This window comes from Sphaeramia orbicularis, chromosome 8 (genome assembly GCF_902148855.1).
Source record: "Sphaeramia orbicularis chromosome 8, fSphaOr1.1, whole genome shotgun sequence".
In the NCBI taxonomy this organism is placed as follows: Eukaryota; Metazoa; Chordata; class Actinopteri; order Kurtiformes; family Apogonidae; genus Sphaeramia; species Sphaeramia orbicularis.
The window spans coordinates 217,329-245,021 of record NC_043964.1 but is presented as its reverse complement, the minus strand read 5'-3'; the positions used below and the strand labels follow the sequence as shown (position 1 = coordinate 245,021).

Sequence of the window (27,693 nt, the reverse complement as noted above, 5' to 3'; positions counted from 1 at the left end):
TATGAGATTAGACACAGGCATATATTTTGAACATATGTATTTACACATTATTTTCATTCTGAACGTACACTTTATGCATTCATTTACAACCCGAACTGTTCTGAATTTACAGTCAATTAAAAATGAGTTTTTTCTCATGTTTTTATATATTCAGTTGTAATTCAGGTACAAATTAAACACAGTTGTACAAACTCAGGTCTATGTCTTTCATACTGAATAATCACAAATCCTGTTTCACAGAAACCAGACCCTGGTCCTGGTCTTCCTCTGGACCAGGCCCCGCTGCTCTGCACTCTACGGTCGGTGGAAATAATTGAACGTCCTGAGATTCCACCAGAAATGCCTAATGGAGCGGCCGCGGCTCAGGTGGGAGAGAGGTTCATCCAATAACTGAAGGGTTGGCGGTTCGAATCCCACTCTGTCCATGTGCTGTTGTGTCCTTGGGCAAGGCACTTCCCCTCCTGTCCTCCAGTGCCACTCACACTGGTGTATGAATGTGTGTGAATGTTTGGTGGTGGGAGGGGCCGTAGGCGCGAATTGTCAGCCACGCCTCCGTCAGTCTGTTTGGGTCCAGGGTTCGGTTTGGGTCCAGGGTTCGGTTTGGGTCCAGGGTTCAGTTTGGGTCCAGGGTTCGGTTTGGGTCCAGGGTTTGGGTCCATTTGGATCCATTGGACTGACTTCAGATCAGCTCCGTTTCATTTGTCAACCTTTACATTTAATGCTCATCCAAACCAACACTTCTGATTGGACAGTGTTTTCATGGTAACGCCCCCTCCTGCAACCCATCCAATAGAACCCCCATCAGCAGGAAGAACACAAACAAACGGACCTGAACAGAACCGACAGAAGATGAAAGGGCTGGAGAAGAACCAAGGACAGGGAAGACCGATGGAACATCCAGGTTTAGCTGGAACCGGATCAGGTGGGTTCCTGACGGTGGAACCGGATCCCCTCATTGGACTGAAGTTCTCCAGGATGGGTCCAGGGTTCAGTTTGGGTCCAGGGTTTGGGTCCAGGGTTTGGGTCCAGGGTTCTGTTTGGGTCCAGGGTTCTGTTTGGGTCCAGTGGTTGGTTCTGCTTTAATGTGAACTTCCAGCCGTTTCATGGTGTGAACATTAGATGAAGCTGAGCTTCAGTCCAACAGCTGAAATGTCCTTCCAAGGCCTCACTATGGACCTCATGTCCCATTGGACCTGGTCTCAGCCTGGACCTGGACTGGATTTCCACTGAACACTGAAGCATCAGCTTCTGCTTCATCTACTCAACTCCCTGATGCTTCATGTGGTCCAGACGAACATGGACTTTTGGACAAACCCAGATCTGCATCTTCTAGTTCTGAACCGGATTCTGTGGACACCTTCATTGGACTGAACATCTGGACCACATGTTGGACTTGAACCCGAGCTTTAAGTCCTGATGGAGCTTTGTTCTTCTGTGGTGGAACTTCTACTTCCCGAACTTCTGGTGACCAAAGGAGCAGAACTGTTCCGTGTTGTCAGATGTTCTTGAACTTGAACTGAATCCAGCTGATTGGGACATGGTCCACACCCGCTGACTTGTCTGCAGATTAGTCACATGGAAGACGGAGCACTGGAACCCAAAGGGAAGTGGTTTTCTGAACAACGCCCTGAAGCTGGACCACAAAGCCCCGCCCACCACCCTCTGGTCTTTAAAAGGAGAACAGGGCTCATCAGATCTTCAGGGTCTGCAGTGGATCCAAACCTCATCATGGGCAGTAAACAGTCGTCCACGTACAGCGCCACCTACGGAGGCAATACGATCTACGGTGACGGAAACATCTCCATCGTCAACCATGGCTCCAGCTTCAACCTTCGCTTACGTAGATCTGCCGGCTTCTGTCCTCCATCTGATGAGAAGTTGTCGGTGCAGACCCTGGACACCTGTCTGCTGGACTACCTGTCCACCGTACGCTCCCTAGAGGACACCAACGCCCAACTGGAGCTGAAGATCAGGCAGTGGGTGGAGAGCAGCGGAGACTCCGCCTCCAGAGACTACAGCACCTGCTTCCAAACCATGTTCTCCATCAGGTCCAAGGTGAGTCCACACACACACACACACACACCAGCATGTGTTGAAGCTGATTCCATTTAGTTTGTGTGTGTGTTGGAGCCACACCTTTAGAACCGAACCACATTTAGATGCTAATATTTAGGAGCAGATCTGAGGTCCAACAAAAAGTTAAAGAGGCAAGAAAAGTTTTTCCACTGTTTTATTTTAGACTAAAAATAAAAGTGGGTGGAGGTCAGAGCCCTGGGGAACACCTGAGGAGACCGAGGAGTGTAGATCTGAAACAGAGCCAGAGTGAACAGAAGGATCTGAAGGAACCACAGGAGGACCACTAGAGTCCAGGACCACTAGAGTCCAGGACCACCAGAGTCCAGGACCACTAGAGTCCAGGACCACCAGAGTCCAGGACCAGTAGAGTCCAGGACCAGTGGAGTCCAGGACCAGTGGAGTCCAGGACCAGTAGAGTCCAGGACCACTAGAGTCCAGGACCACCAGAGTCCAGGACCACCAGAGTCCAGGACCACTAGAGTCCAGGACCACTAGAGTCCAGGACCAGTGGAGTCCAGGACCAGTGGAGTCCAGGACCAGTGGAGTCCAGGACCAGTAGAGTCCAGGACCAGTGGAGTCCAGGACCAGTAGAGTCCTGCATGGGCTCCCACCTGGAACACAGACCTGCTGCAGCTGAATCCTTGGACAGATCAGATCAGTGTTTGTCTGATGTGTGTGTTTGTCGTCTGCAGATCCAGACCGTCGTCCAGGTGTACGGATCCATAGGCCACGCCCACACGGCTGATGGACATCTCAAGAACAAGTGAGTCCAAACACAGGTTAGAGAGGGGGTGCGCGTGATGTCCCCGTGGCTCCGCCCACTGAGTGTCAGACAGAGGCAGATGAGTGACAGCGTTGGCTTCAGTCCTGTCTGAACTGAAGAACAAGACTGAATCCAAACTGGGGCAGAGCTGTTGTTGGTTGGTTGTATTTTCAGGTTCTTAAAGCAGTGGGAGCTATCGTTTACAGACACCCAAAGACAAAGAAAACAGAAGGAGATGGATCCACAAATCCAGGAAACCAAACCTAGATCTGTGGATCCTGTTTGGTGTCAGCTAACATTCACTGATGCTGTATTTTTGGTCCAATCAGACCTGAAATGACCCATTGTTTTGGCTAACGGTCCTTCTTAGTGCAGCTCTTGGTTTCATGATCAGATCTTTCCTGGTTTTTGTCTTCATTTTGTGATTGTGAACCTTGTGCTCCTACATGATTAGTAAACGAACTGAAACTGAGTCCAACCTAGTTTTACAAATACGGAGGAACTGGAGAATAAAGCTACGACGGAGTATTAGGACCACAGAAGAAAAGAAAAACACTGGGCACTACCAGAAGAAAGTCAGAAAATATGGAGATAAAACCTGGAATTTTATGAGAATAAAGTCGAATACAAAAAGAATCACAATGTTATGAGAATAAAGTCATAGTTATAAAAAAAACTCATAATTTAACATAAATGTCATTGGTTTATGAGATTAAAGTCGTCATATTCTGACAATAAATCCATAATATGATCAGAATAATGTGTTCATTTAAACCAGGTGGTGTAAATCTGCTAATTTCCCAGAATGCAGTGGTGCCCTGCTGGTCCACAGCAGTAGTATCTGTGTTGGATAAAGGACTGGATCTGAACTAGACTCAGTAAATCTGCTCAGTCCCAGTAGATCCTGCATATATTCACTGGGGTCAGTCCACGGTCCACTGGAAATGACCTTTGGATCAGCTGGTTCTGGGCCCTAGTTTTAGACCCTTTGGATCAGCTGGTTCTGGTCCTAGTTCTGGACCACTTGTTCTTTGGTAGCTCGTACAGATCCATGTCCAGTCCAACTGTCCTTCATTTAATTTCAGATTTCCCATGGTCCTTTTCTCTGGCTGTGTTTACTGCTGTACTCCGTCATGTTGAGCAGGTTGGTTTAAGACACTCAGTCTGACTGAGAGGGGCGTGGCCTGGGCTTAGAGGGGTGTGGCCTGGGGGGGTGACATATGTGCAGACCCTCTGTAGGAGTTCCAGACGACTGCACTGTCAGATGTTTGTCCTCATGAGTTCAGATCAGTTGAGCGTCTGCAGTTCGGTTCATCCTCACCTGTGGTCGTTGTGTTGCAGGAGTGAGAAGGAGCCGGCGGCGCCGCAGTGGCTGGAAGCCGACGTCGCTGAACTGAAGAAGATCCTGGACCAGCTGACGCAGACCAGATCCGACGTGAAGACGCAGATCCGGGGTCTGGAGGAGGAGCTGAAGATCCTCAAGGAGAACAACCAGGAGGTGAGTGGACGCCGTCCCCCAAAACCTGGACCCACAGGACAAACTGAGCCAAGCCACCAGAGGGAGACCAGGAACCATCCTGAGAGCAGGTTCAATGACAACAGAAGGACACCACTGCCACAGATGAGCTGCACCCACGTGGACCAGCTGGACCCAGTCCTAGTGTCTCCTAGACTGTCCAGCTCTAAAACCCTGGGTCCCAGAGCCATGGGTTCACATTCCATAGTGAGACTTGTGTTCCATCTGTTCCACAGGTGGACCTCACCAAGACCATGGCCCAGAACACACCACTGGACCAAACCATCTACTCCAAGAACCAGAAGGACCTGGAGGCCTTCCAGGCCAAGGTACCCACATGACCTCACTTCCTGTGGCGGTGGACGTCATTAGACGTCGACGGGACCCAATGGATTCAACCCGTGTGTTTGTTGGTTTTGTGCAGACCCAGGTTCTGAAGGACAAGGTGGTGGTTCACATCCAGACCCTGCAGACGTCGTGGTTTGAAGTCACCCAGGTCCAGTCTACTCTGGAGTCTCTTGAGACCCAACTGCGGTCCGCGTCAGACACGGTGAGCGTCACAATCCACAGGAAATGACAGTAATCAGGTCCGCAGGTGTGAGTCCAGGTCCAGTAGAAGAAGTGAGGACGCTGGGACCAACAGTCGGACAAAAAAGGACACGTTCAGTGGAAACAGGCTGAAGGTCCAGAGGAGCTGACACCACGAGGAGGTGGAGTTCAGCCGCAGCGGCCATGATGGGCCCTCACACCTCCACGGTGGACTTCCTGTCGGGCGGAGGCCGGGGCCGGTCCGCAGGACTGACCCGCTCCGTGGACCCGATGACCACAGGAAAGGTCACATGACTGAGGCTTGATGAGTGGTGTGTTTCCTCTGCAGGAAGTGTTGGAGGAAAGTGTGGCTGAAACCCTGAGGCAGTACGGAGGGACGCTGACAGGATACCTGAGCCAGGTAACACAGACCTGCAGGGACCGGGTAACACAGACCCGCAGGGACCGGGTAACACAGACCCGCAGGGACCGGGTAACACAGACCCGCAGGGACCGGGTAACACAGACCCGCAGGGACCGGGTAACACAGACCCGCAGGGACCGGGTAACACACAGACCCGCAGGGACCGGGTAACACATAGAACCTTCCTCTTCTTCTCCTTCTTCTTCTCCTTCCTCTTCTTCTCCTTCTTCTTCTTCTTCTTCTTCTCCTTCTTCTTCTTCTTCTCCTTCTCCTTCCTCCTTCTTCTTCTTCTTCTCCTTCCTCTTTTTCTTCTCCTTCTCCTTCCTCTTCTTCTTCTTCTCTTCCAGGTCTCCACTCTGGAGGACCAGCTGGTCCAGCTCAGGTTGGACCTGGATCTTCAGGACTATGAATACAAGAAGCTTCTGGACACCCACATCCATCTGGAGTCGGAGGTCGCTGAGTACAAAAGGCTTCAGGGCTGAAACAGGTGACCACGCCCACACTGGGAACACTGATCACTGATTGGTTGAATGAAGAGCAGCTGGGCGGGTCCGCTCTAATGTCTTCTGATTGGTCCACAGCGTCTGCGGCTCCACCCAGACCCAGGAAGAGTCGGTCTACGGGTAGGCGGTCTCCTCCACCGCCTCCACGCCCACCACCGGCACCGACGGCCAATCAGCAGCGGAGTCTGAGTCACATGACCTGTGACACAACCAGTAAAAGCTGAGAGTCAATAAACAGGTCCATAAATGCAGCGTGTGTGTGAGTTTGTTCTTCAGATAAATTCATCCAGTTCCAATAAAAAAAAAAGACAAATAAACCAAAGGAATGTCTTCACGTCCATGAGTCTCCAACAAACGTCTGAGCTCATTCACAAAAACACTTTTTTATTTCTGCTTCATCTTTCACATCTTTGTGTTTGTGTGATACAAATACATATGGAGGCCTGAACCTGCCATACTGAAAAATATAAACACAAACATAAAAATGGCTTGAAAACTTCATTTCTGTTCCATTTATTTATCTATTTGTCCTTATTTATAATTTTCCTTATTTCATTTTTTACCCCTTCATTTATTTCTGCTTTGCTTTGTATTTACATTTTCTTTGTCTCTTTTCTTGTTTATTTCTATATTTAATTTTCATCTGACATCTTATTAATTTGTCATTTTTTTTATTCATAGTCATATTTACCTCTTCAGTATTCCCCTTTTGCATTTTATCCCTCTGGTTATTTCTGCATTGCTTTCTATTTACATTTTCTTCCTCTATTTTATGGAGGACTGAACCTGTCAACTTGAAAAATATATACACAGATATAAAAATGGCTTGATAAGTTCATTTCTGTACCATTTATTTATCTATTTTGTCCTTATTTATAGTTTTCCCTATTTAATTTTTGTCCCTGTATTTATTTCTGTGTTGCTTTCTATTTACATTTTCAAAATACATAGAGGAAGAAAATGTAAATGTTTATTTCTGCATTGGTTTCCAAAGGAATAAAATGCAAAAGGGGAATACTGAAGAGGTAAATATGACTGTGAATAAAAAATGACAATAAATTAATAAGATGTCAGATGAAAATAAAATATAGAAATAAACAAGAAAAGAGATAAAGAAAATGTAAATACAAAGCAAAGCAGAAATAAATGAAGGGTTAAAAATTAAATAAGGAAAACTATAAAAAAAAGGACAAAATAGATCAATAAATGGTACAGAAATGAAGTTTTTAGCCATTTTTATATTTGTTTATATTTTTCAGTATGGCAGGTTCAGCCCTCCATATACAAGAGGTTTGTTCACATCACACAGAAAACTACGTCATAAATGGATTCACACCAAACACAGAACATGACCCGTTTAAATCTGTCTGAACCAAAGGTCAGAGGTCAAAGGTCGTTGAAGTAAAGTGACACGTGGTTTCTTCATCTTCATCATCGTCGATGGTCATCAAGTTCATTTTCACTGCAATAAAAACAAACGGAGCTGATGAAGGTTTGGTTAACATTATGGATTCACTGTTCATGTTTAGGACTACGGAGCTAAAGGTCGATCCTCGTCCCAGACCTGACGGAGCTTCTACCAGTCAGGGACAGATGCATCCTGGGTAAACGTGCAGGTTTCAGGTGAACCTGGTCTCATCGTGTGTTCAGGGGCAAAGGTCACACCTTTCCCAGGTCTGTCCAGAGAGCCACTGCTGCTGCCGGAGCCCGTCCTCATGATGCCTGAGTGGACACAGAGTGGACAGCAAAGGTCAAAGGTCAAACAGCCCAGATGCAAAAGGTCAAACAGCAGAAAAGCAGGTGGGCGTGGCTGCAGAGGCTGCAGTGTTTCCTCCTCACCTGCGGGGGGCGGTACATCCAGCCTCTGCAGGCTGTTTTTGCGGACAGGAGGATAGTTTCCGGTCTTGGAAAGGCGGCGCTGACGGTGGTTCAACATGGCTGCCGGAGGTACAATGCCAGGGGGCGGGACTTTACCCATCCGCATGTACAGCTGCTCAATCTCTCGCTTCTGATTGGTCTGTAGGTTCTGCACCTCCGCCAGGTGTCTGCAGGAAGTGGAGAGGTTCACAAGGCGTTGGAGAACAGCAGGTGTTTTACAGACAGATGACTTTTTCATGTAGACTTCATTAGTGCGCCTCGTTTCAAAGGTCACATGACTGGAAAGGCCAAAAACAGTGACCTCCACCCAAACCCAACAGGAACTGGTGGACCTCCTGTTGGGTCAGTTCCAACAGGTTTAGGTGGATCTGTATCTGGTTCCTCTGGGTCCAACAGGTTGACACGCACACATCAAGGTTCTAATAGTTTTGGATTGTTCATTCTCGTTTAGTTTTATTTACTTTGGACTTTTTTTCTCTAATTCAGTTCGTTTTAATTCATTTTTAGAGCAGGGTCGATAGTTAGCTTACCGGCCGACAGGCCGTGAGCTAATGTCGTCATGCAGCATCTGGCGTCGTCTGTCGTCCGTTACCAAACTTTCAAGCATCTTCTTCTCTGAACTCCAGTTCTGATTGACTTCAAACTTGGTCTACAGCTTCTGTATGATGATGTCAACAAAAGTTAGTGAAATTATTTGGATCTGGATCTGATTCTGGATTTGGTGCCACTTTGAAAAATTTCCCCATTATAAGAGATAAGGAGTGGATTGATCCAATAAATCAGTATCAATGATATCAAGTGTGAATTTGAATTTTTTACAGATCTGATTGGAATATGAGCAAAACATGGACTATTTCTGTAATAGAATAAATACACAGAACTGGTGAGAATAAATGGATCTGGATACATTTACCACAGCTTTGAATTTGGCCGCTGAGATACAGGACCATTGGTCCGATTTTTTTATTAGTTTTCGTTATTTTCTAAATGCTTAGTTTTAGTTTAGTTGTAGTTTAGTTTTAGCTTAGTTGTAGTTCAGTTGTAGTTTAGTTGTAATTCAGTTGTAGTTCAGTTGTAATTCAGTTGTAGTTTAGTTGTAATTCAGTTTTAGTTTAGTTTTAGTTTAGTTGTAGTTCAGTTGTAGTTCAGTTGTAATTCAGTTGTAGTTCAGTTGTAATTCAGTTGTAGTTTAGTTGTAATTCAGTTGTAGTTTAGTTGTAGCTTAGTTGTAGTTCAGTTGTAGTTCAGTTGTAATTCAATTTTAGTTTAGTTTTAGTTTAGTTGTAGTTTAGTTTTAGTTTAGTTGTAGTTTAGTTTTAGTTTAGTTGTAGTTCAGTTGTAGTTCAGTTGTAGTTCAGTTGTAGTTCAGTTGTAGTTCAGTTGTAGTTCAGTTGTAGTTCAGTGGTCTCTTTTCTCTTCTTCTCTGTGCTCCTATTCAAATCAATCCCAGACAGGACTCTGCTGCTTTAGTCTCCATGTTTCCAGGTAGAGTGGGGACCAGAAGACGACTGGAAACCACAAGTGAACACAAGTGATGGAGCAAAAAGTGTCGTATGGTGCCGCTAGCTAAAATTGCTAGAGCGAAATAAATCGATTTCGTATCAATCTGACTTTGACAAAGACGAAAACGAAGGGAATTTGATCCATAATTTTTATCTGTTTTAGTTAGTTTTGTAAACACACAATACAGTTTCAGTTAGTTAGGGTTTTTTCTTTTAAATTATAGTTTTTATTTTTTTCAGTTAACGAAAATGTTTTTTCAATTCTAGTTTTCGTCATTCGTTAGTTTTCGTTAACGATGATAACCTTTGTACACATCCATAAAACATAATGAAATTCTCTGAACCCGTCACCTGTCACGCAGCTCCTGAAGCTCCTCCCACATGTCCTCGTCGTCGCTGTCTGATTCGTCAGAGCTGATGTGCGATGCGTAGCGGTTCCACGCTTGGCTGAAGCTGGTAGACCCCTCCCACAGGCTCACGCTCAGCCTCCGCCCCCCACCCCTCTTCCTGTCTTCATCCTCTGTGTTGTCATGGTAACCAGGAGCCTGATTGGTTGGGGAGACTGTCACCGTGTTGACGCTGGCCTCTGATTGGCTCTCCTCTTCTGTGCTGCTGCTGCTGCTACTGGTGGAGGTCTCCGATTGGTCGGGCCTGAAGGGAGGTGGGGAATGGGCAGTGGGCGTGGCCTGGCTGAGAGGGCGGGGTTCTGGGTGATGGACAGCGCGGACATCTTTGGAGGGACTGACTTGGAAGCGGCCGACGGTGAAGGCTGGAAGTTTGTTCACTATAAACAGGAGAAGAAGTTGGAGGAGGAGCCACACAGGAAGGATCCAGAAGGTTCCACAGACAGGTGAGACTCACCTTCAGCTATGGGGGACAGTCTGGGGGACAGTGTGGGGGACAGGGACACTGGGGGAGACACCTGAACACAAACCACACCAGGATCACCATCTTCACCTTCAGCAGTCACAACAAATACAGAAAAACAGATCAGACTTACTTTGTGTTGGAGGTTGGATTCAGAGAACTCCTGTCCGGGACCTGGGGTACCGGTCACACCTGGACCCGGGGTACCGGTCACACCTGGACTGGAGGTACTGGTAGTGGTGACAGTGCCTGTACCTGTAAAACATCCAAATAAACCATCACCGGCTCTGGTCCCTGGACTATGGTGTCCCTCTGAGCCCTGCATGGAGGCAGGTCCAGATACAGTTCAGAAGTTGGAACTGAATCTGGACCTGGTTCCATTAGGGTCTGGATTAAAACCAGCAAGACCAACACTGGTAAACAGCCTGAGAACCAGGTACTGGTACCAGGAGTCTGATCTGGGAGTGTTCACCACAAATGGTTCTGAAAAACAAAGACCTGGAACTGGTTCTGAGACAGGCCTAGAACTCTCCCTCTGGTGGAGAGGAGGTCACCCTGAACTAGAACCAGCAGCAGACATCAGTTTGGACTCACCGTAAGGGGGCGAAGTGGAGCCAAACGTCCTCTGAAATGGACCATAAGGCTGAAATGAACAAATGAACGAACAAACGAATAAACGCAGGAATGAATGACATGTTCCAGTGATTTGGAGTAAATATGGGTGTCATCTGGTCTGAAGGGGGCGCTACAGTCTATGAGTCTGTGGACCTCAGGCCCAGATAAACAAACGGCTTCGTTAGTATGGAGTCAGTTTGACCCTTGGCCCTGGCCATCAGTTGGTCGTCCAGCCATATGTGCAGAAAGTCTGGCACCAGTGGTTCCAAACTCGGGGGGGGGGCAGATAGTCAATGATAAGGTGAGGGGAGCTCACTTTCACTTTCTGAGAACTTTATGGACATCCTCCACATGCAGATCCATCTGTCTGTATGTGCAAGAACTGAGGCATGGACGGAAGGCCCAGGGTTTGGACCGGTCAGTAACACAGACCACACGAGACGTGACCTTCAGTGAAGTCAGTGTCAGTGTGAGTGTCAGTTTGAGTTTCAGTTTCAGTTTACTAAATGGACTAAATGAACCAGTGATGGCTCATTTGAAGGGAAAACCCTCTAGTTTAGAACATTTACTGTTTTAGTTTATGGATCAAATACAAACTGAACTACAGCAGGTCACACTGAACTGGAACACTGGTTTTTTCTTGTCTTGTGTCTGGTCATGTGACCGGTCATGTGTCCAGTCACGTGACCGGTCTTGTGTCCAGTCATGTGACCGGTCTTGTGTCCGGTCATGTGACCGGTCTTGAGTCCAGTCATGTGACCTCCTGACTCCAAACAGGTCCAAGTCCCATGTTTCACTGTAAAAACTGTAAAATAAACTTGGAAACTCAGCTGTGGAGAATGGAATCTTCAAAACAACGTCTAAAATGAATATAGTGAGTCAAACTTTCTCGTATAAACTGGACTGGACTTGATGGACATGAAGGGGTTAATGTCAGAAGTCAAAGTGCTTCAGTGAAGTTCACCTGGTTGGTGCTTCTGTCTTACCTGAGGTGAGTCCCTTTGGCCTGACGGCTCCACCTGCTGACTGCTAGAGGCGGAGCCTGTCTGAACAGTGGGCGGGCTGTAGGGGAAGTTAGTGGGAGGGCGGTGGGAGGAGGGAGACATGGGAGGGGTCTGGGGGGAGGAGAACGGGGGGGCAAGGGTCTGGGTGAGGGGGTGAAAGCCCTGGTTGGAGGTCCCGGGTGGAGGCATGAAGGTCTGGGCTACACTCATCGCCAGTGAGAAGACGTTAGCCAATGAGAAGAGAGGCTGATCAGGGGTTGGCCAATGAGGAGGAGGGGCAGGAGGGGCAGGAGGGGCAGGAGGGGCAGGAGGGGCAGGAGCGGAGGGATTGGGGCTCGGAGAAGGAAAGGAAGTGGTGTAGGCAGAGTAAGGAGGAGAAGGCAGACGATACTGAGGGGGAAGGGCCAGAGGGGTGGAGTCCATGTACTGGTACTGGTAAGGGTACTGGGGGGGCTGATGGGAGGAGCCTGAGGAGGAAAGAGGAGGGGATTAAAGCTGACGACTTTAAATCAAGTGTAGAAACCACATGGTGAACATGAACTTTATGGACCTGAGGACGTGTGAAAGGACTGGGACCTCAGTGGCCTGACAGGAGGCGTGGCCTCAGGGTCAACATGGAAGTCAACGCTCTTCAAGGGGGAGGGGTTATCGTCTGTAATGTCTTACAAGAAGATGCATCAGTTCATTAGAGTGCTCAGAGCATCCACAGTCTGTTCTCTGATTGGTTGTTACCTGGTAGAGAAGACGACGACAGAGTCCTGGACAGATCAAGACCCAACCCAGGACCCGACCCAGGACCCGACACGGGTCTGGACCCGCTGGACTGAAAACATACAGGTGGACGTATAATTAGATCAAACTGTCTGATTAAAACACAGTTGAACACGATTCTGTCACAAATCCACAACACAAAGTCCCGAGTTAATAAGAATAATTATTAGAATTCTAAAGTTCACCAAGTTCTGAACCATTGTCACATGACACGGAATCTGTCGAACAAATACTGAGGTCACATCAAAATATTAAGAAGAAGCACTGAATAAGAAAGAAAGAAAGAAAGAAAGAAAGAAAGAAAGAAAGAATTGTACAGTCGTCTGGTCATGCGTGCGTCCAGTCGTGCGTTGGTCCAGTTGTACGTTAGTCCAGTCGTGCGTTGGTCCAGTCATGCGTTGGTTCAGTTGTACGTTAGTCCAGTCGTGCGTTGGTCCAGTCGTGCAGTCGTCAAGTCGTGCGTTGGTCCAGTCGTCCATTGGTCCAGTCGTGCGATGGTTCAGTTGTGCGTTGGTCCAGTCGTGCGTTGGTCCAGTCGTGCGTTGGTCCAGTCGTGCGTGCGTCCAGTCGTGCGTTGGTCCAGTCATGTGTTGGTCCAGTCGTGCGTTGGTCCAGTCGTGCGTTGGTCCAGTTGTGCAGTTGTCCAGTTGTGCGTTGGTCCGGTCGTGCAGTCATTCGGTTGTGCGTGTGTCTAGTCGTCCATTGGTCCAGTCGTGCGATGGTTCAGTTGTACGTTAGTCCAGTCGTGCGTTGGTCCAGTCATGCAGTCGTCAAGTTGTGCATTGGTCCAGTCGTGCATTGGTCCAGTCGTGCTTGCGTCCAGTCGTGCGTTGGTTCAGTCGTACGTTAGTCCAGTCGTGCATTGGTCCAGTTGTGCAGTCGTCAAGTCGTGCGTTGGTCCAGTTGTACATTGGTCCAGTCGTGTGTTGGTTCAGTCGTGCGTTGGTCCAGTCGTGCGTTGGTCCAGTTGTACATTGGTCCAGTCGTGTGTTGGTTCAGTCGTGCGTTGGTCCAGTCGTGCATTGGTTCAGTTGTACGTTAGTCCAGTCGTGCGTTGGTCAAGTCGTGCGTTGGTCCAGTCGTGCGTTGGTCCAGTCCTCCATTGGTCCAGTCGTGCGATGGTTCAGTTGTACGTTAGTCCAGTTGTGTGTTGGTTCAGTTGTGCAGTCGTGCAGTCGTCCAGTCGTGCGTTGGCCCAGTCGTGCGTTAGTCCAGTCGTGCGTTGGTCCAGTCGTGCAGTCGTCAAGTCATGCGTTGGGCCAGTCGTGCATTGGTCCAGTTGTGCGTTGGTCCAGTGGTGCGTTGGTCCAGTTGTGTGTTGGTCCAGTCGTGCTTGCATCCAGTCGTGCGTTGGTCCAGTTGTGCAGTCGTCAAGTTGTGCGTTGGTCCAGTTGTACATTGGTCCAGTCGTGCAGTCGTCCAGTCGTGCAGTCATGCAGTTGTCCAGTCGTGTGTTGGTTCAGTCGTGCGTTGGTCCAGTCGTGCGTTGGTTCAGTTGTAGGTTAGTCCAGTCGTGCGTTGGTCCAGCTGTGCGTGCGTCCAGTCCTCCATTGGTCCAGTCGTGCGATGGTTCAGTCGTGCAGTTGTCCGGTCGTGCGTTGGTCCAGTTGTGCGTTGGTCCAGTTGTGCGTTGGTCCAGTCGTGCGTTGGTCCAGTCGTGCAGTTGTCCAGTCGTGCATTGGTCCGTTCGTGCAGTCATTCAGTCGTGTGTTGGTCCAGTCGTGCAGTCATTCGGTTGTACGTTGGTCCAGTCGTGCGTTGGTCCTGTCGTATATTGGTAGAGTTGTGCATTGGTCCGGTTGTACGTTGGTCCAGTCGTACAGTCGTCCAGTTGTCAAGTCGTGCGTTGGTCCAGTCGTGCGTTGGTAGAGTTGTTCGTTGGTCCGGTTGTACGGTGGTCCAGTCGTGCGTTGGTCCTGTCGTGCAGTAGGTCCAGTCCTGCAGTCGTCCAGTCGTGCGTTGGTCCAGTTGTGCGTTGGTCCAGTTGTGCGTTGGTCCAGTCGTGCGTTGGTCCAGTCGTGCAGTTGTCCAGTCGTGCATTGGTCCGTTCGTGCAGTCATTCAGTCGTGTGTTGGTCCAGTCGTGCAGTCATTCGGTTGTACGTTGGTCCAGTCGTGCGTTGGTCCTGTCGTGTATTGGTAGAGTTGTGCATTGGTCCGGTTGTACGCTGGTCCAGTCGTGCAGTCGTCCAGTTGTCAAGTCGTGCGTTGGTCCAGTCGTGCGTTGGTAGAGTTGTGCGTTGGTCCGGTTGTACGTTGGTCCAGTCGTGCGTTGGTCCTGTCGTGCAGTGGGTCCAGTCCTGCAGTCGTCCAGTCGTGCGTTGGTCCAGTTGTTGGTCCAGTCGTGTGTGCGTACGGTCATGCGGTTGTCTTCTTACCTGGGGCTCCGGTAGACTGGGTGACGTCAAGTGTGATGACCTGTCTGTGTCCCCCAGTTTCTGGTGGATCATAGACTCTGCTCTCTTGATGATGTCATACATGCGGAGGATAAAGCCGTCACACTCGGAGCGCAGGATGAAGTCCCTGTGGATCTGCACAAACACCTGAATGAGCCGTCAGTCCGCCGTAGACGCAGCCTGTGATTGGCCACTCGTCCTCACCATCACCGAGGCGATGTCCTCTGGGTTGTCTCCGTCCAGGTCGAACTTGAAGGTCACCATCTTGCTGTCGTGCGTCTCCAGTTGACACTCTACGACGCGGTCCGCCGGGTCCAACAGGCCCGTCATCCTCAGCCGGGCCCGAGCCCGCCTTCGGAACTGCTTCGATGCCGCCCGTGTGCCCGCCTCCTGGCCGCTCCACTCCGATTGGCCCTCGTTACAGTCACTCAGACCCGAGGTTACGTCGGAGGCGGCGCTACGGACACGATAACGAAATGACAGTGAAGGAGTCATGTGACATGTTGGAGGCTGAAGACAAGCATCCAATAGAAAACCTCCTTTTTACCTGTCGACAGGTGAGGAGAAGCTGCGGACTGATCCTGAAGACCGCTTTGCATTCTGGGACACGGCGATGCTCTACAGGAAGTAGAACCACAGCAGCAGGAACTGTTGGATGCTGTTGAGTCTAAACCTTGTGGTTTTAATTTCCCTTCGTCCTGATTTTTTTCGAACATGAATTTCCCTCTTGATCAATAAAATGATCAGATTCAGCCTCAGATTGTCAATGTCTGATATTAACAGGTCATGTGACTGAAGGTTCACAGGAAGTAAAATCATCCAAATAAATTAAATACATGTCAGATCTAACAGACTGTTGTGGCGTGTGTTTGAATCCTCAGTAAAACCACAGTGTCCCCCTGGTGGACGTGAAGGGCACTGCACTGACCGTACCTTCGGAAAACGCAGAACAGGAAGTGGAGGAGGTTTAGTTCGTCTGACTGCTGCCGGAGGAGGAGTCAGAAGACTGATGACAGGGGCGGGGCTAGTGACCGGAGGGGGTGGGGCCTCCACATCCACTGAGACACCTGAGGAAGCGAAGGGGGAGGAGTCAGCATCACTGAGACATGAACAAACAGACATGTTTGAATATATTTAGTGAAAAATAGACAAACATGACGATCAAGTACAACAAATCAATCAACCAACCAACCAATCAACCAATCAATCAACCAATCAATCAAATTACACTGAGGAAGAAACTTGACTGCATTACATTTCACTTTAAATTAAATGTTTGTTTCATTTACTGACGTGGAGCTGAGTCGTCCATCTTCGTCTCCGTCTTGGTCGTTTCGTCCTCGTCTCCTTCTGTCCGACAGGAGACGCTGCTGATCCCAGAATCCACCGGGCTGTTTGACGCTGTGGGCGGAGCCTGTATCCAGGGAACAGGTGATGCATCTGCTGTGACATCCTCCTGAACCTGAAACAGTCACCCGCCTGTCAATCATAGCCCCCACGCCTCTTCATACCTAACCCCGCCCCTTACTAGAGAGCTTCCGTTCAACAGCTGAGTTCTGTGTAAATTATCTCCTGTGCGGTGACGACGTAATAACGAGCACAACTGACTCAAGGGGATATTCAAGGAACCGCAGCTATTCTGCTCTGTTTCCATAGCAACAGCATCCCACCTCACCTGATTGGCTGTTGTCCCAGCTGTGGCAATGTTTGACGCAGATGTCTGATTAGCGGGTTGTGGTTGTTGGGGGGCGGGGTCAGACTCCTCCTGTAGGCGGCGCTGTTTCTCCCTCTGACGCATTATGGCCGACACCCGATGTCTGATCGCCTTGGCAACAACTTTATAGTCGGCCTCGCAGACGAAACCCAGGACGACCTGAGACAAAGACAAGAAAAAAACGAAGAGAAAACCTAAAAACTGCAGAAAAACTGAAAATAAACTAAAAAAGTAAAAGCATAAAATGAAAGAAAAACTCACAAACTAAAGACAAACTGAAAGATTCACAGTCCAGTGGAATTAACATTTTTAAACTCTGTTCTAATGGGCACGGCTTTTACGTCACTATGCAGACGACACAGTCACTTTTATTACATACTAATAAATAAATACGTTCATGGAAAAAAACCACTAAGCAACAGCTGTTTGGTTGAACCAGCTGACCCCTGACCTCTGACCCCTGACCCTGAACTCTGACCCTGGACCTTGACCTCTGACCCTGAACTCTGACCCTGTACCCTGACCCCTGACCCTGCACTCTGACTCCTAACCCTGTACCCTGACCTCTGACCCCTGACTCTGGACTCTGGACCCTGAACTCTGACCCTGGACCCTGAACTCTGACCTCTGACCCTGAACTCTGACCCTGTACCCTGACCTCTGACCCTGTACCCTGACCCTGCACTCTGACCCCTAACCCTGTACCCTGACCTCTGACCCCTGACTCTGGACGCTGAACTCTGACCCTGGACCCTGAACTCTGACCTCTGACCCCAAACCCTGACCTCTGACTCTGGACCCTGAACTCTGACCCTGTACTCTGACCCCAAACCCTGACCTCTGACCCCTGACTCTGGACCCTGACCCTGGACCCTGAACTCTGACCCCTGACCTCTGACCCTGAACTCTGACCCTGACCCTAACCCTGATTCTGACCCTGGACCCTTATCCCGATCCTGACCCTTGAGCGGCATTCAACCTAACCCTGACCCAACGGTCTGGCTGAAGTGGACCCTGGGCTCGGTACCATCTCCTGGGCCACCTCCTCTGGGACGTCCTTGTACATCTCGAACAGGAACTCGATGGCGTTGTTGTCTTTGTACTTCCCCTGGAGCTTCTTGTTGGCGTCCATGCGGAGCCACAGCTTCAGCGCCGTCTTCGACCCGTCGTCGTCCTCGGCCAGTTCCACATGGACGCCGAGCTGCTCCTGGAAGAACCGGTGGTCCAGCAGGTCCTGGATGGTGAACCTGATGGAACCAGGACCACACTGAGAAGACCCTGGACACCAGCCAACCCCAGGCAGCTCCGCCCCCACAATATCTAATCAACACCAAGCCACACCTCCACCTGTGTCATAGTGATGCAGGTGGAGGTGGGACGTGTCAGGTGTAAATGCAGCTCTCTGATTGGCTGACGTGTCAGGTGTTAATGCAGCTCTCTGATTGGCTGACGTGTCAGGTGTTAATGCAGCTCTCTGATTGGCTGACGTGTCAGGTGTAAATGCAGCTCTCTGATTGGCTGACGTGTCAGGTGTAAATGCAGCTCTCTGATTGGCTGACGTGTCAGGTGTTAATGCAGCTCTCTGACTGGCTGACGTGTCAGGTGTTAATGCAGCTCTCTGATTGGCTGACGTGTCAGGTGTTAATGCAGCTCTCTGATTGGCTGACGTGTCAGGTGTTAATGCAGCTCTCTGATTGGTTACCTCTCGCTGCTGTTGGTCCGAATGCAGCCTTCAATGATTTCCTTCAGCTCTGGAACTATGACTTTGAAGAAACTGTCCGGTTTGATTCCCTGTGGAACAGACAGATGTTCAAACGTGACCAATCACGGGGGGCATTAGGTGGTCATATGGGCGGGGCTTACATTGGTGACCTTGCGGTAGATCTGGGCGGCGTTTTGGCACTCAGAGTATGGATATTCAGACGTGGCCATCTCCAGGATACACATTCCAAGGGCGTAGACGTCCACGGCCTCATCGTACTTCTCCTCATACATCTCCGGAGCCATAAACTCTGGGGTCCCTGAACGCACCACAACATCAGCCCAGGTTAATAATGAAGATTTTTTACAAACGTTTCCAATGTTTTCTCTGAACTGCGTCCACTGAAGGATGAGTAAACATATTCAAAATGTCTGGATTTGTCTGTTTTTATGTCAAAAACAACGCATTGTCAGCATAGAGTGACAAAATGAAAATACAGTCAATAAATGATGGATATTAATGAGTTTTACACCTGAACTCGGATCTGAACTCAAACTAAACTGAAAGGTGAAATTAAATAGAACCGGTTCAACACTGATGAACTAAACTGTAACGGTGCGAGTGAGTTCTGGTCAGTCCAGGTCCTGGTCCTGGTTCTTGGTAGTGTTTGGTAGTCCAGGGACAGATCTAGATCAAGGTTATTATCGTTAACGTAAACTAACAAAATGACAAAAACTAGAATTGAAAAAAACATTTTTGTTGACTGAAATAAATAAAAACTATAATTAAAAGAAAAAAACGATAACTAACTTCCCTTATTTTATGAGAAACTGCTTGTTAAAGGTTGAATGGTTAAAAGTAGAAGCTGTTTTATTATATATTGTTGCGACAACCAAAGAATTGAGTAATCTGAAAAAAACAAAAACAAAAAAAGAACAGTTTAACCAGAAAAAACTGTGTACACTAGACTCCAGCATGGCTTCATTCACTCAGAATCTTCCCATTATCGTTGTACGAATTTGTCACTTAGATGCTGATTTCTCCGATTTGCTGCTTTTTTTTTTTTTCCCTGAACTGGTGTCGTTCATGAAGTTCATGAGTCTTTAAATAACCGACAAATCCAAACCAAGGTTATTATCATTAACGAAAACTAATGAAATGACGAAAACTACAATTGAAAAAACATTTTCGTTAACTGAAATAAATAAAAACTATAATTAAAACAAAAAACCATAACTAACTGAAACTGTATTGTGTGTTTACAAAACTAACTAAAACCTATAAAAATTATGGATCAAATTCCCTTCGTTTTCGTCTTTGTCAATGTCGGATTGATATAAAATCGATTTTTTTCGCTGTAGCAGTTTTAGCTAGCAGCACCGTACAACACTTTTTGCTCCGTCACTTGTGTTCACTTGTGGTTTCCAGTCGTCTTCTGGTCCCCACTCTACCTGGAAACATGGAGACTAAAGCAGCAGAGTCCTGTCTGGGATTGATTTGAATAGGAGCACAGAGAAGAAGAGAAAAGATATTTTTGTTTTTTACGACTGTGTTTTTATTATTGTGTTTTTACTACTGTTTGTTTTTTTAAGTTTGTGGATACGGCTGGAACCTGTAAATTTCCCTATGAGATGAGTAAAGTGTCTATCTATCTATCTATAGATACAACAAAACTAAAATTAAAACTAAACTAAAACTAAGCATTTAGAAAAAAAAAGAAAACTAATAAAAACTATCAAACCTGCTCTAAAAACAAATTAAAATGAACTGAATTAGAGAAAAAAAGTCCAAACTAAATAAAACTAAACTAGAATGAAAAATCCAACACTATTATCACCTAGGTCCAGATCTCCGTCTGTATCCTGGAATAAGAACATGTGTATAGAGTAAACCAAGAAGAGAGAGCACATTACTGCAGTGCTGGTTTCCCTGCACTGGCTACCGGTAACCTACAGAATTGATTTTCAGATACTACTCCTCACGTATAAAGCTCTAAATGGAACCGGACCAAGTTACATTGCAAACTCACTGATCGATTATGTAGAAACTAGAACACTGAGGTCATCAAACACAGGGTTACTAGCGACTCCCAGAAATATTACAACGAAAATGGGGGACGCAGCCTTTACTAACTATGCACCAAAGTTATGGAATACAATTCCAAAAGACATTAGAGAAGCCAGTTCACTGAATATATTTAAAACCAAATTAAAAACATTTTTATTCTCATTAGCCTTTGAAAGGAGATAAAAATGGGGTCACAATTCAGGAACCAGGAATGTGCGCTGGTTTTATTTTTATTTTATTTTATTGTATTTCTGTTTTTATTTTTTATTTTATTTTATTGTATTTCTCTCAAATTTCAATTTATTTCTTGATGTATAATCAAATCTTAATGTATTTTAATATTGTATTTTTTCAATCAATGTGAAGCACTTTGGGCTACAATTTCTGTATGAAAGGTGCTATACAAATAAAGTTTATTATTATTATTATTATTATTATTATTATTATTATAGAGTGAATAAACTGTGTGTTCAAACAGAAATAATGTGTGTGTTTGAACATTTCCAGTAAATTCTTTAAGTCGGAGCTGGTGACGGTGTCGACTGAACGTTGGGTGAATTAACTCCGTTTGTTTGACCGGACGCTGACGCCGTACGACGTCGTACCGATGACGCTCTTTGCGAACGAGGCCTTCTTGAGCGTGGCGAGTCCCAGGTCTCCGATCTTGACGGACGCCGTGGGTCCGGTGATGAACACGTTGTCACACTTGAGGTCTCGGTGGAGAATGGGGGGGGAACGGGAGTGGAGGAACTGCAGACCCTTCAGGATCTGGAAACTCCAGCGCTGAAGCAGCTTCAGCTTCATCTGACGGAACCGACGCAGGTACCTGAGGACGGTTAAGCTCAGATTAGAACAAACACCAGTCTGGAACAGGACTGAACTGAAAACACAAACAGCAGCTACAGCAGTGACCTGTGGGGTCCCACAGGGATCTGGACTGGACTCTAGATAGTTTCCAAGGAAAAGGTTGTATCTGTTTTGTTCTGATGCACCTTTTTTCCCCCGTCTTTTGGTTGTTTTTTTTTTTGTTATAATTCTTACTTTACTCTTTTGGGTGATTATTGCTCTCTGTTATTTTTGCCTTGATAACATTTTTGTATAATATTATATATTTAGTGTGGGTTTTTTTTTTATAGGTGGCCAATTAATTTTCCCGCCGGTGCAGAGCCTATACATTGGACGAGCGCTGGCCTCTCTCTCTGCCTCGCCTCCTGCTCCACCTCCGACACCACTCCAGAACGCACACGCCCGGACACGTGCACCCAGCGGTTTGCACCGCTGTTCTGAAGCAGGACGTGGGCTGCGCCGTAGCTTTTGGTTTTACCAGGCGAGTCCAGATGTCCTGTTTTGGGTTTTTCTTTTGACAGGCTTTAGTTGCGGGGTTGTGTTTGCTAGGGTAGGGGTAGCGGTCTGTGGGGTAGCGGTCTGCGGCCAGGTCCGACAGTCCTGTACTGGGTTGGTCTGAGCCACATACCGTCCTTTTGTTCAGTTTGTCGGCTCACCTTGGTCCTTGTTTTTCCTTTGAAACTTTGTTTTTTGTTTTTTTTTTGTTTAGGGCACAGGAAGGGGGTTAAGAAGAGGAAGTCTATACTTACCTTTAACCCTTTCATGCACGAATTATGAAAACATTAATGAAGATTTTTTTTTTTTTTTTCCTGAGTGTTTTTATTCCTCTTTAGGCATGAAAATAAGAAACATTTTTATGAACCTATTTTTCATGGGGTTACAAAAATATCCACTCAGTTGGACACAACACATTTAATTTTAGAAGCAAACAAACATGTATTGACTGAAATACTGCGTGAAAACTATGAAATAAAAACATGTTTAATGCTGCTAAACTGATGTTTTCTCACATTTTAACATACCTGCATGGAGATAGAAAGCAAAAAAAAAGAAAAACTTTTTGTGTAAAAAATACAAAACAGTTAATTACAGTCTAATAACAATTAGCAATTTTTTAAAACTCAAGCATGTTACTGCGGATTAGGTTTATCTAGAACAGCAAATTTACAGTAATGGTATGAATTACAGTGTATGGGATGATGCATAAGTGTCCACTGTGTTGGCTGATATGGAAATAAAACAACAAAAACCATAAATATGCAAGAGACCAGCTTTGAACAGCTGTCCACTGTAGTGATCATTATGCATGAAAGGGTTAAGTAAAAAATAAAGAACTTTGTCAATTGAATCCTTTCACCTCCTGGGTTCTATGTTAAATATGTTGCAACCTTCGGGTCCTAACACTGTTCATTTAATTTGACACATTTACTTTGAACTCTATGATTTGGTTGTTATGATTCTTAGTTTTGGGAGTTGTTTTTGTCTTGTTCGTCTGCGTATGTTCTCATTTATCCAGGTCATCATTCATCGAACGTTTGTTCTTTAAGAACCAAAGACGGTTGAACTTTGGAAACAAACCTTGAATTTTATTTGTTTGTTTTGATTTTGTTTGTGGTCTTAACTGTTAATGTGAGAGATGGCATATGATTTAAATGTAGTCGGACTTTTCCATTCATTTAAATATTACAAACTGAATATTCTGAATCCAAAGTGGTTTGAGTTGTAGACATTATGACTTACTTACTATTCATTCATTTTCAGAATGTTTCTATTCATGTTGTCATTGGATTCTTTTTTGTTATATGACTGAAGGATAATTACGCTCATGGGGTCAAACAGAAGCTTCAGCTTCATTTTTAAATGTGTTTGATTTGATTCAATTTCACTTGAATGTATTTAAAACCTTTTAGGTTCAGTGTTGACTTTGAATGTGTTGGACACGTTTCACAAACAGTCACTTTTATTTCAACGGATTTGGTCTGAAAGTTGTGTTTAAAGTAAATGAATGAGCAGGAAGTGGAGGTTCTGGTTCTGGTCCTGTTTGTGGTTCTGGTTCTAGTCCTGTTTGTGGTTCTGGTTCTAGTCCTGTTTGTGGTTCTGGTTCTAGTCCTGTTTATGGTTCTGGTCCTTTTTGTGGTTCTGGTCCTGTTTGTGGTTCTGGTTCTAGTCCTGTTTGTGGTTCTGGTCCTTTTTATGGTTCTGGTCCTGTTTGTGGTTCTGGTTCTGTTTGTGGTTCTGGTCCTGTTTGTGGTTCTGGTTCTAGTCCTGTTTGTGGTTCTGGTTCTAGTCCTGTTTGTGGTTCTGGTCCTTTTTGTGGTTCTGGTCTTGTTTGTGGTTCTGGTTCTGTTTGTGGTTCTGGTCCTGTTTGTGGTTCTGGTTCTGTTTGTGGTTCTAGTCCTGTTTGTGGTTCTGGTTCTGTTTGTGGTTCTAGTCCTGTTTGTGGTTCTGGTTCTGATTCTGATTGTGGTTCTGGTTCTAGTCCTGTTTGTGGTTCTGGTCCTGTTTGTGGTTCTGGTCCTGCTTGTGGTTCTCGTTCTGTTTGTGGTTCTAGTCCTGTTTGTGGTTCTGGTCCTGTTTGTGGTTCTGGTTCTGTTTGTGGTTCTAGTCCTGTTTGTGGTTCTGGTTCTGTTTGTGGTTCTAGTCCTGTTTGTGGTTCTCGTTCTGTTTGTGGTTCTAGTCCTGTTTGTGGTTCTGGTTCTGATTGTGGTTCTGGTTCTAGTCCTGTTTGTGGTTCTGTTTGTGTTTGTGGTTCTGGTTCTGTTTGTGGTTCTGGTTCTGTTGGACTCACGTCTTCAGGGTCCCTGACGTCATCAGCTCCGTCACCAGGATGGTGCATTTCCGTCCCTTCAGCGTCGACTTCCAGGAGTCGAAGAAGCGGACGATGTTCGGATGTTGCAGGTTCTTCAACATTTCCACTTCTTCACCAAAACGCTGACGCTCCGACTTCGTCAGACGATGAGTCTGTCAGGACCAGAACCCACCCACCCATCAATCAATCAACCAACCAATCAATCAATGCATCCTTCAGAGTGGAGCCTCTTCTAAACATGTTTTTACGTCAGATCTGAACCGTAGAGAATGAATGAACGACAAGTTCTGAAAGACAAATGGAGTTGAGTTCATGAAGACTGAGAGAGAAGATTCAGCCCAACCTGAATAAAGACGGAAAACAAAAAACATTCAAATGAACAAAGACTCAACCAGATAAAAGCTTCAAACCACGTAATAAAATGAATTTAACAACAAAGAAATGAACTAAAACTAAAGATAATGACATTTACAATATGCAGGAAGGGATGGAACCATATGAGCATTTCAGATCAGTGTTACTGTGACTAAAGTTATCACAGTTATTGTTATTATTATCACGGTATTATTGAAATTGTGCTCAAAATGTTCAAAAAGTGCTGATACACACACTGAAAGAATTTAACCAAGTTGTATTTAAAAAAACAACAACAAAAAAACAAATAAAATAATAACAGTCCCACTGTCCCTTCTGTGTCAGAAACATTCCAATATTAACCCTTAGTGGTCTGAGTCTATTCTGTCTGTTTTTCAGTCCTTTTGATTTGGCCTTTATATACTATAGAAACAAATGTTTACTATACCCATGTGTGGGATCTGTTTTTTCAGCACAACTTCATCTATACCATCTGTCTATTATTTTTTCACTTTAACCTACTATAAAAACATAAAAGGACAAAAAACACACAAAAAAATTTATATAATTTATTGCATAAATAACACACAGATGTTTAACGAACCTTTTCACAGACTTTAAAAGTGAATATTGGTTCAAATATTAGGTATAGAAAATTTAATTTGTAATAAATTCAAACTATACTCACATGTTTGACATGAAAGCAGATCTGTACACAGGGTTTTTTTCCCCTCAAAGTGCGGTAATCAAACACAGTTATCATGAGAATTAGGATTTAAACGGTAATACTAACCGTCTGTGATTTTACCGCCGTTTATCGTTATACAGGTAATTGCTCCATCCCTATATGCAACTAAAAATGTCAACTTAAAGAAAAATAAGACATTAAAAATGAAAAATGTTTAAAGTATTAAAAAAACTTTGAACAAAAACTAAAAGAAAATTTATTTTGTACAAATTAAAAGAAAAACAAGTGGAGAAGATGTTTAAAATTTAACCTGATGAATTAGACATTGAGAAAAATGACAAAGTGAAATAAACCAAAGTAAAGACAAACTAACATTTCAAAAGAACCACAGTCAACCTGTTGAACCTCTGACCAATCAGAGCCAACGGCGGCTGTGATGTCACAATGTGAGACTGTAAATATTCATGTGTGGGTGACCTTTGACCTCATAAACCCTGTGTTCCTTATCAACACGAACCAGCAGCCGTTGGACCAATCAGAGTCCGCTTCAGACTCAGACAAACCTGCTGAGTCATGAGTCGGCTTTATCTACCACGCAGACGCTGAAGCTCACATAAACGCAGACGGCGAAGTTCACATAAACGCAGACGGTGAAGCTCACATAAACGCAGACGCTGAAGCTCACATAAACGCAGACGGCGAAGCTCACATAAACGCAGACGCTGAAGCTCACATAAACGCAGACGGCGAAGCTCACATAAACGCAGACGGCGAAGCTCACATAAACGCAGACGGCGAAGCTCACATAAACGCAGACGCTGAAGCTCACATAAACGCAGACGGCGAAGCTCACATAAACGCAGACGGCGAAGCTCACATAAACGCAGACGCTGAAGCTCACATAAACGCAGACGCTGAAGCTCACACAAACGCAGACGGCGAAGCTCACATAAACGCAGACGGCGAAGCTCACATAAACGCAGACCATGGTCCGTTACCGTGGTAATGGCCTCCTGAGTCCAGGTCTCCACATAACCCCCTTTATGGGAAACCTCCCTGGACCAGATCCTGATTGAAACACTGGATTTGAGTGTTGTCTTTTATTCCTGTATAAATATTTTTGTGATTTTCTGTGCTAGGTACAGGTGGCCATGTTTGTAGTTCACATTAGGCCCCACCCACTGTTGTGTGCATGTCCAGTCCTTTACAAACGTCAATATTTGTGTATTTCTTGTATATACACATGTATATATCTATGCATTTATTTGTTTATGTAATGTTTTTTATGTATTTGTGTGTTTCTGAACCTGGCGGCCATGTTTAAAGTTTTTGAGTGTTACCTGTAGTTCGCATTAGGCCCCGCCCACAGTTGTCTCCACGTCCAGTCCATTATAAATGTCTGAATTTGTGTATTTCTTATATATAAACATGTATACATTTATGTATTTATGTGTTTCTGAACCTGGCGGCCATGTTTGTAGTTTTTTCTGAGTGTTACCTGTAGTTCGCACCAGGCCACCTCCACCGTCGTCTCAGTGTCCAGTCCTTTATAAACCGTTTTGAAGGATCCGCGTCCGATCTCGATGTTGAACTTCAGGAAGCGTCCGTCCGGAGATGACGCCACCGCCTGCATCTCCTCGTCGTGCTCCTCCTCCTCCTTCCGTTGCCAAGGTAACTCCTCCCGGGCCGAGTCCGACAGCGCCTCCGCCGTCTCCTCCCCCGAGTCGGAGGTCATGTCCCGATCGGTGGGCGGCGCCTCCGGTTGGTCATTGGTGGAAGTTGTCATGGTAACAGGAGGTGGAGCAGGATGAAGGACCGCCTCTTTTTCTTCTTCTGCGGTTTGGATCGTCGTGTCGTTCTCAGGCCATAAAAGCATCGTTCTCGTCCTCTTACGCTGAAACTTTTTGATCTTACATTGATTTAAATCTGTTTCTATGATGAATAGAGTTTAGAAAGGATGTTTATGAAAATGCAAAGAAATAAAAGAGAAACACAACAAAAACAAAGTGTTTTTAACGCACGACTACGATGAAAAGCAACGATAAAAGCCACAGAGTGAGACGCTCGAAGGACAAGAAAACATCCTCAGCAGAAGAGGGGGAGCAGGAGGAGTCCAGGGGGGTCCAGGTGAGTCCAGGGGGGTCCTGGTGAGACCAGGAGGGTCCAGGTGAGACCAGGGGCGTCCTGGTGAGACCAGGGGGGTCCAGGTGAGTCCAGGGGGGTCCAGGTGCGTCCAGGTGAGACCAGGTGGGTCCAGGTGAGCCCAGGTGGGTCCAGGTGAGTCCAGGTTTAGTCTACGTGAGTCCGGGTTTAGTCCAGGTGGGTCCAGGTGAGACCAAGTGGGTCCAGGTGAGTCCAGGTGAGACCAGGGGGGTCCAGGTGAGACCAGGTGGGTCCAGGTGAGTCCAGGGGGGTCCAGGTTTAGTCTATGTGAGTCCAGGTTTAGTCCAGTTCTCCTTGTGGGTTTCAGCGGTCAACTCCAGCCTCTCCTGGTGTTTGTGTCCAGGTTTAGTCCAGTTTAGTCCAGGTTTAGTCCAGGTTTAGTCCAGTTTAATCCAGTTTAGTCCAGTTTAAGTCCAGGTTTAGTCCAGTTTAGTCCAGTTTAGTCCAGGTTAAGTCCAGGTTTAGTCCAGTTTAATCCAGTTTAGTCCCGGTTTAGTCCAGGTTTAGT

The 27,693-nt window shown here is 46.2% G+C and overlaps 3 protein-coding genes across 6 annotated transcripts in view; 1 reads left to right on the top strand and 2 right to left on the bottom strand.

Annotated features, from left to right (window-relative positions):
- LOC115424062 (keratin, type I cytoskeletal 13-like) overlaps positions 1 to 4,932 on the top strand; it is a 7,762-nt gene extending 2,830 nt beyond the window's left edge. Inside the window, exons 2-7 of the mRNA XM_030141166.1 lie at positions 241 to 366; positions 1,567 to 2,055; positions 2,769 to 2,839; positions 4,181 to 4,337; positions 4,592 to 4,684; positions 4,780 to 4,932. Of these exons, the coding sequence (XP_029997026.1) occupies positions 241 to 366; positions 1,567 to 2,055; positions 2,769 to 2,839; positions 4,181 to 4,337; positions 4,592 to 4,684; positions 4,780 to 4,932 (1,089 nt within the window). The remainder of the gene's footprint in view (positions 1 to 240; positions 367 to 1,566; positions 2,056 to 2,768; positions 2,840 to 4,180; positions 4,338 to 4,591; positions 4,685 to 4,779) is intronic.
- LOC115423664 (FK506-binding protein 3-like) lies at positions 4,334 to 6,407 on the bottom strand. The gene is made up of 2 exons (XM_030140600.1): positions 5,364 to 6,407; positions 4,334 to 5,315 (listed from the first exon to the last, which is right to left on the bottom strand). Exons 1-2 carry the CDS (start codon positions 5,745 to 5,747, stop codon positions 5,073 to 5,075), a joined length of 627 nt encoding a protein of 208 aa, XP_029996460.1. The 5' UTR covers positions 5,748 to 6,407; the 3' UTR covers positions 4,334 to 5,072.
- Positions 6,408 to 6,659: 252 nt separating this feature from the next.
- LOC115423658 (serine/threonine-protein kinase WNK4-like) lies at positions 6,660 to 27,531 on the bottom strand. 4 transcript variants are annotated; one of them, XM_030140584.1, is made up of 22 exons: positions 26,521 to 27,531; positions 23,960 to 24,132; positions 20,931 to 21,151; positions 18,420 to 18,577; positions 18,259 to 18,347; positions 17,584 to 17,803; positions 16,518 to 16,715; positions 16,136 to 16,304; positions 15,776 to 15,909; positions 15,390 to 15,460; positions 15,047 to 15,299; positions 14,825 to 14,977; positions 12,409 to 12,499; positions 12,227 to 12,337; positions 11,659 to 12,143; positions 10,652 to 10,700; positions 10,191 to 10,312; positions 10,052 to 10,112; positions 9,542 to 9,974; positions 7,650 to 7,855; positions 7,375 to 7,532; positions 6,660 to 7,272 (listed from the first exon to the last, which is right to left on the bottom strand). In XM_030140584.1, exons 1-21 carry the CDS (start codon positions 26,896 to 26,898, stop codon positions 7,387 to 7,389), a joined length of 3,921 nt encoding a protein of 1,306 aa, XP_029996444.1. In that variant the 5' UTR covers positions 26,899 to 27,531; the 3' UTR covers positions 6,660 to 7,272; positions 7,375 to 7,386. The 4 variants fall into 4 exon arrangements, with proteins under 4 accessions (XP_029996444.1, XP_029996445.1, XP_029996443.1 ...); XM_030140585.1 differs by having other exon boundaries at positions 7,450 to 7,532; XM_030140583.1 differs by having other exon boundaries at positions 6,660 to 7,532.
- Positions 27,532 to 27,693: the final 162 nt, after the last annotated feature.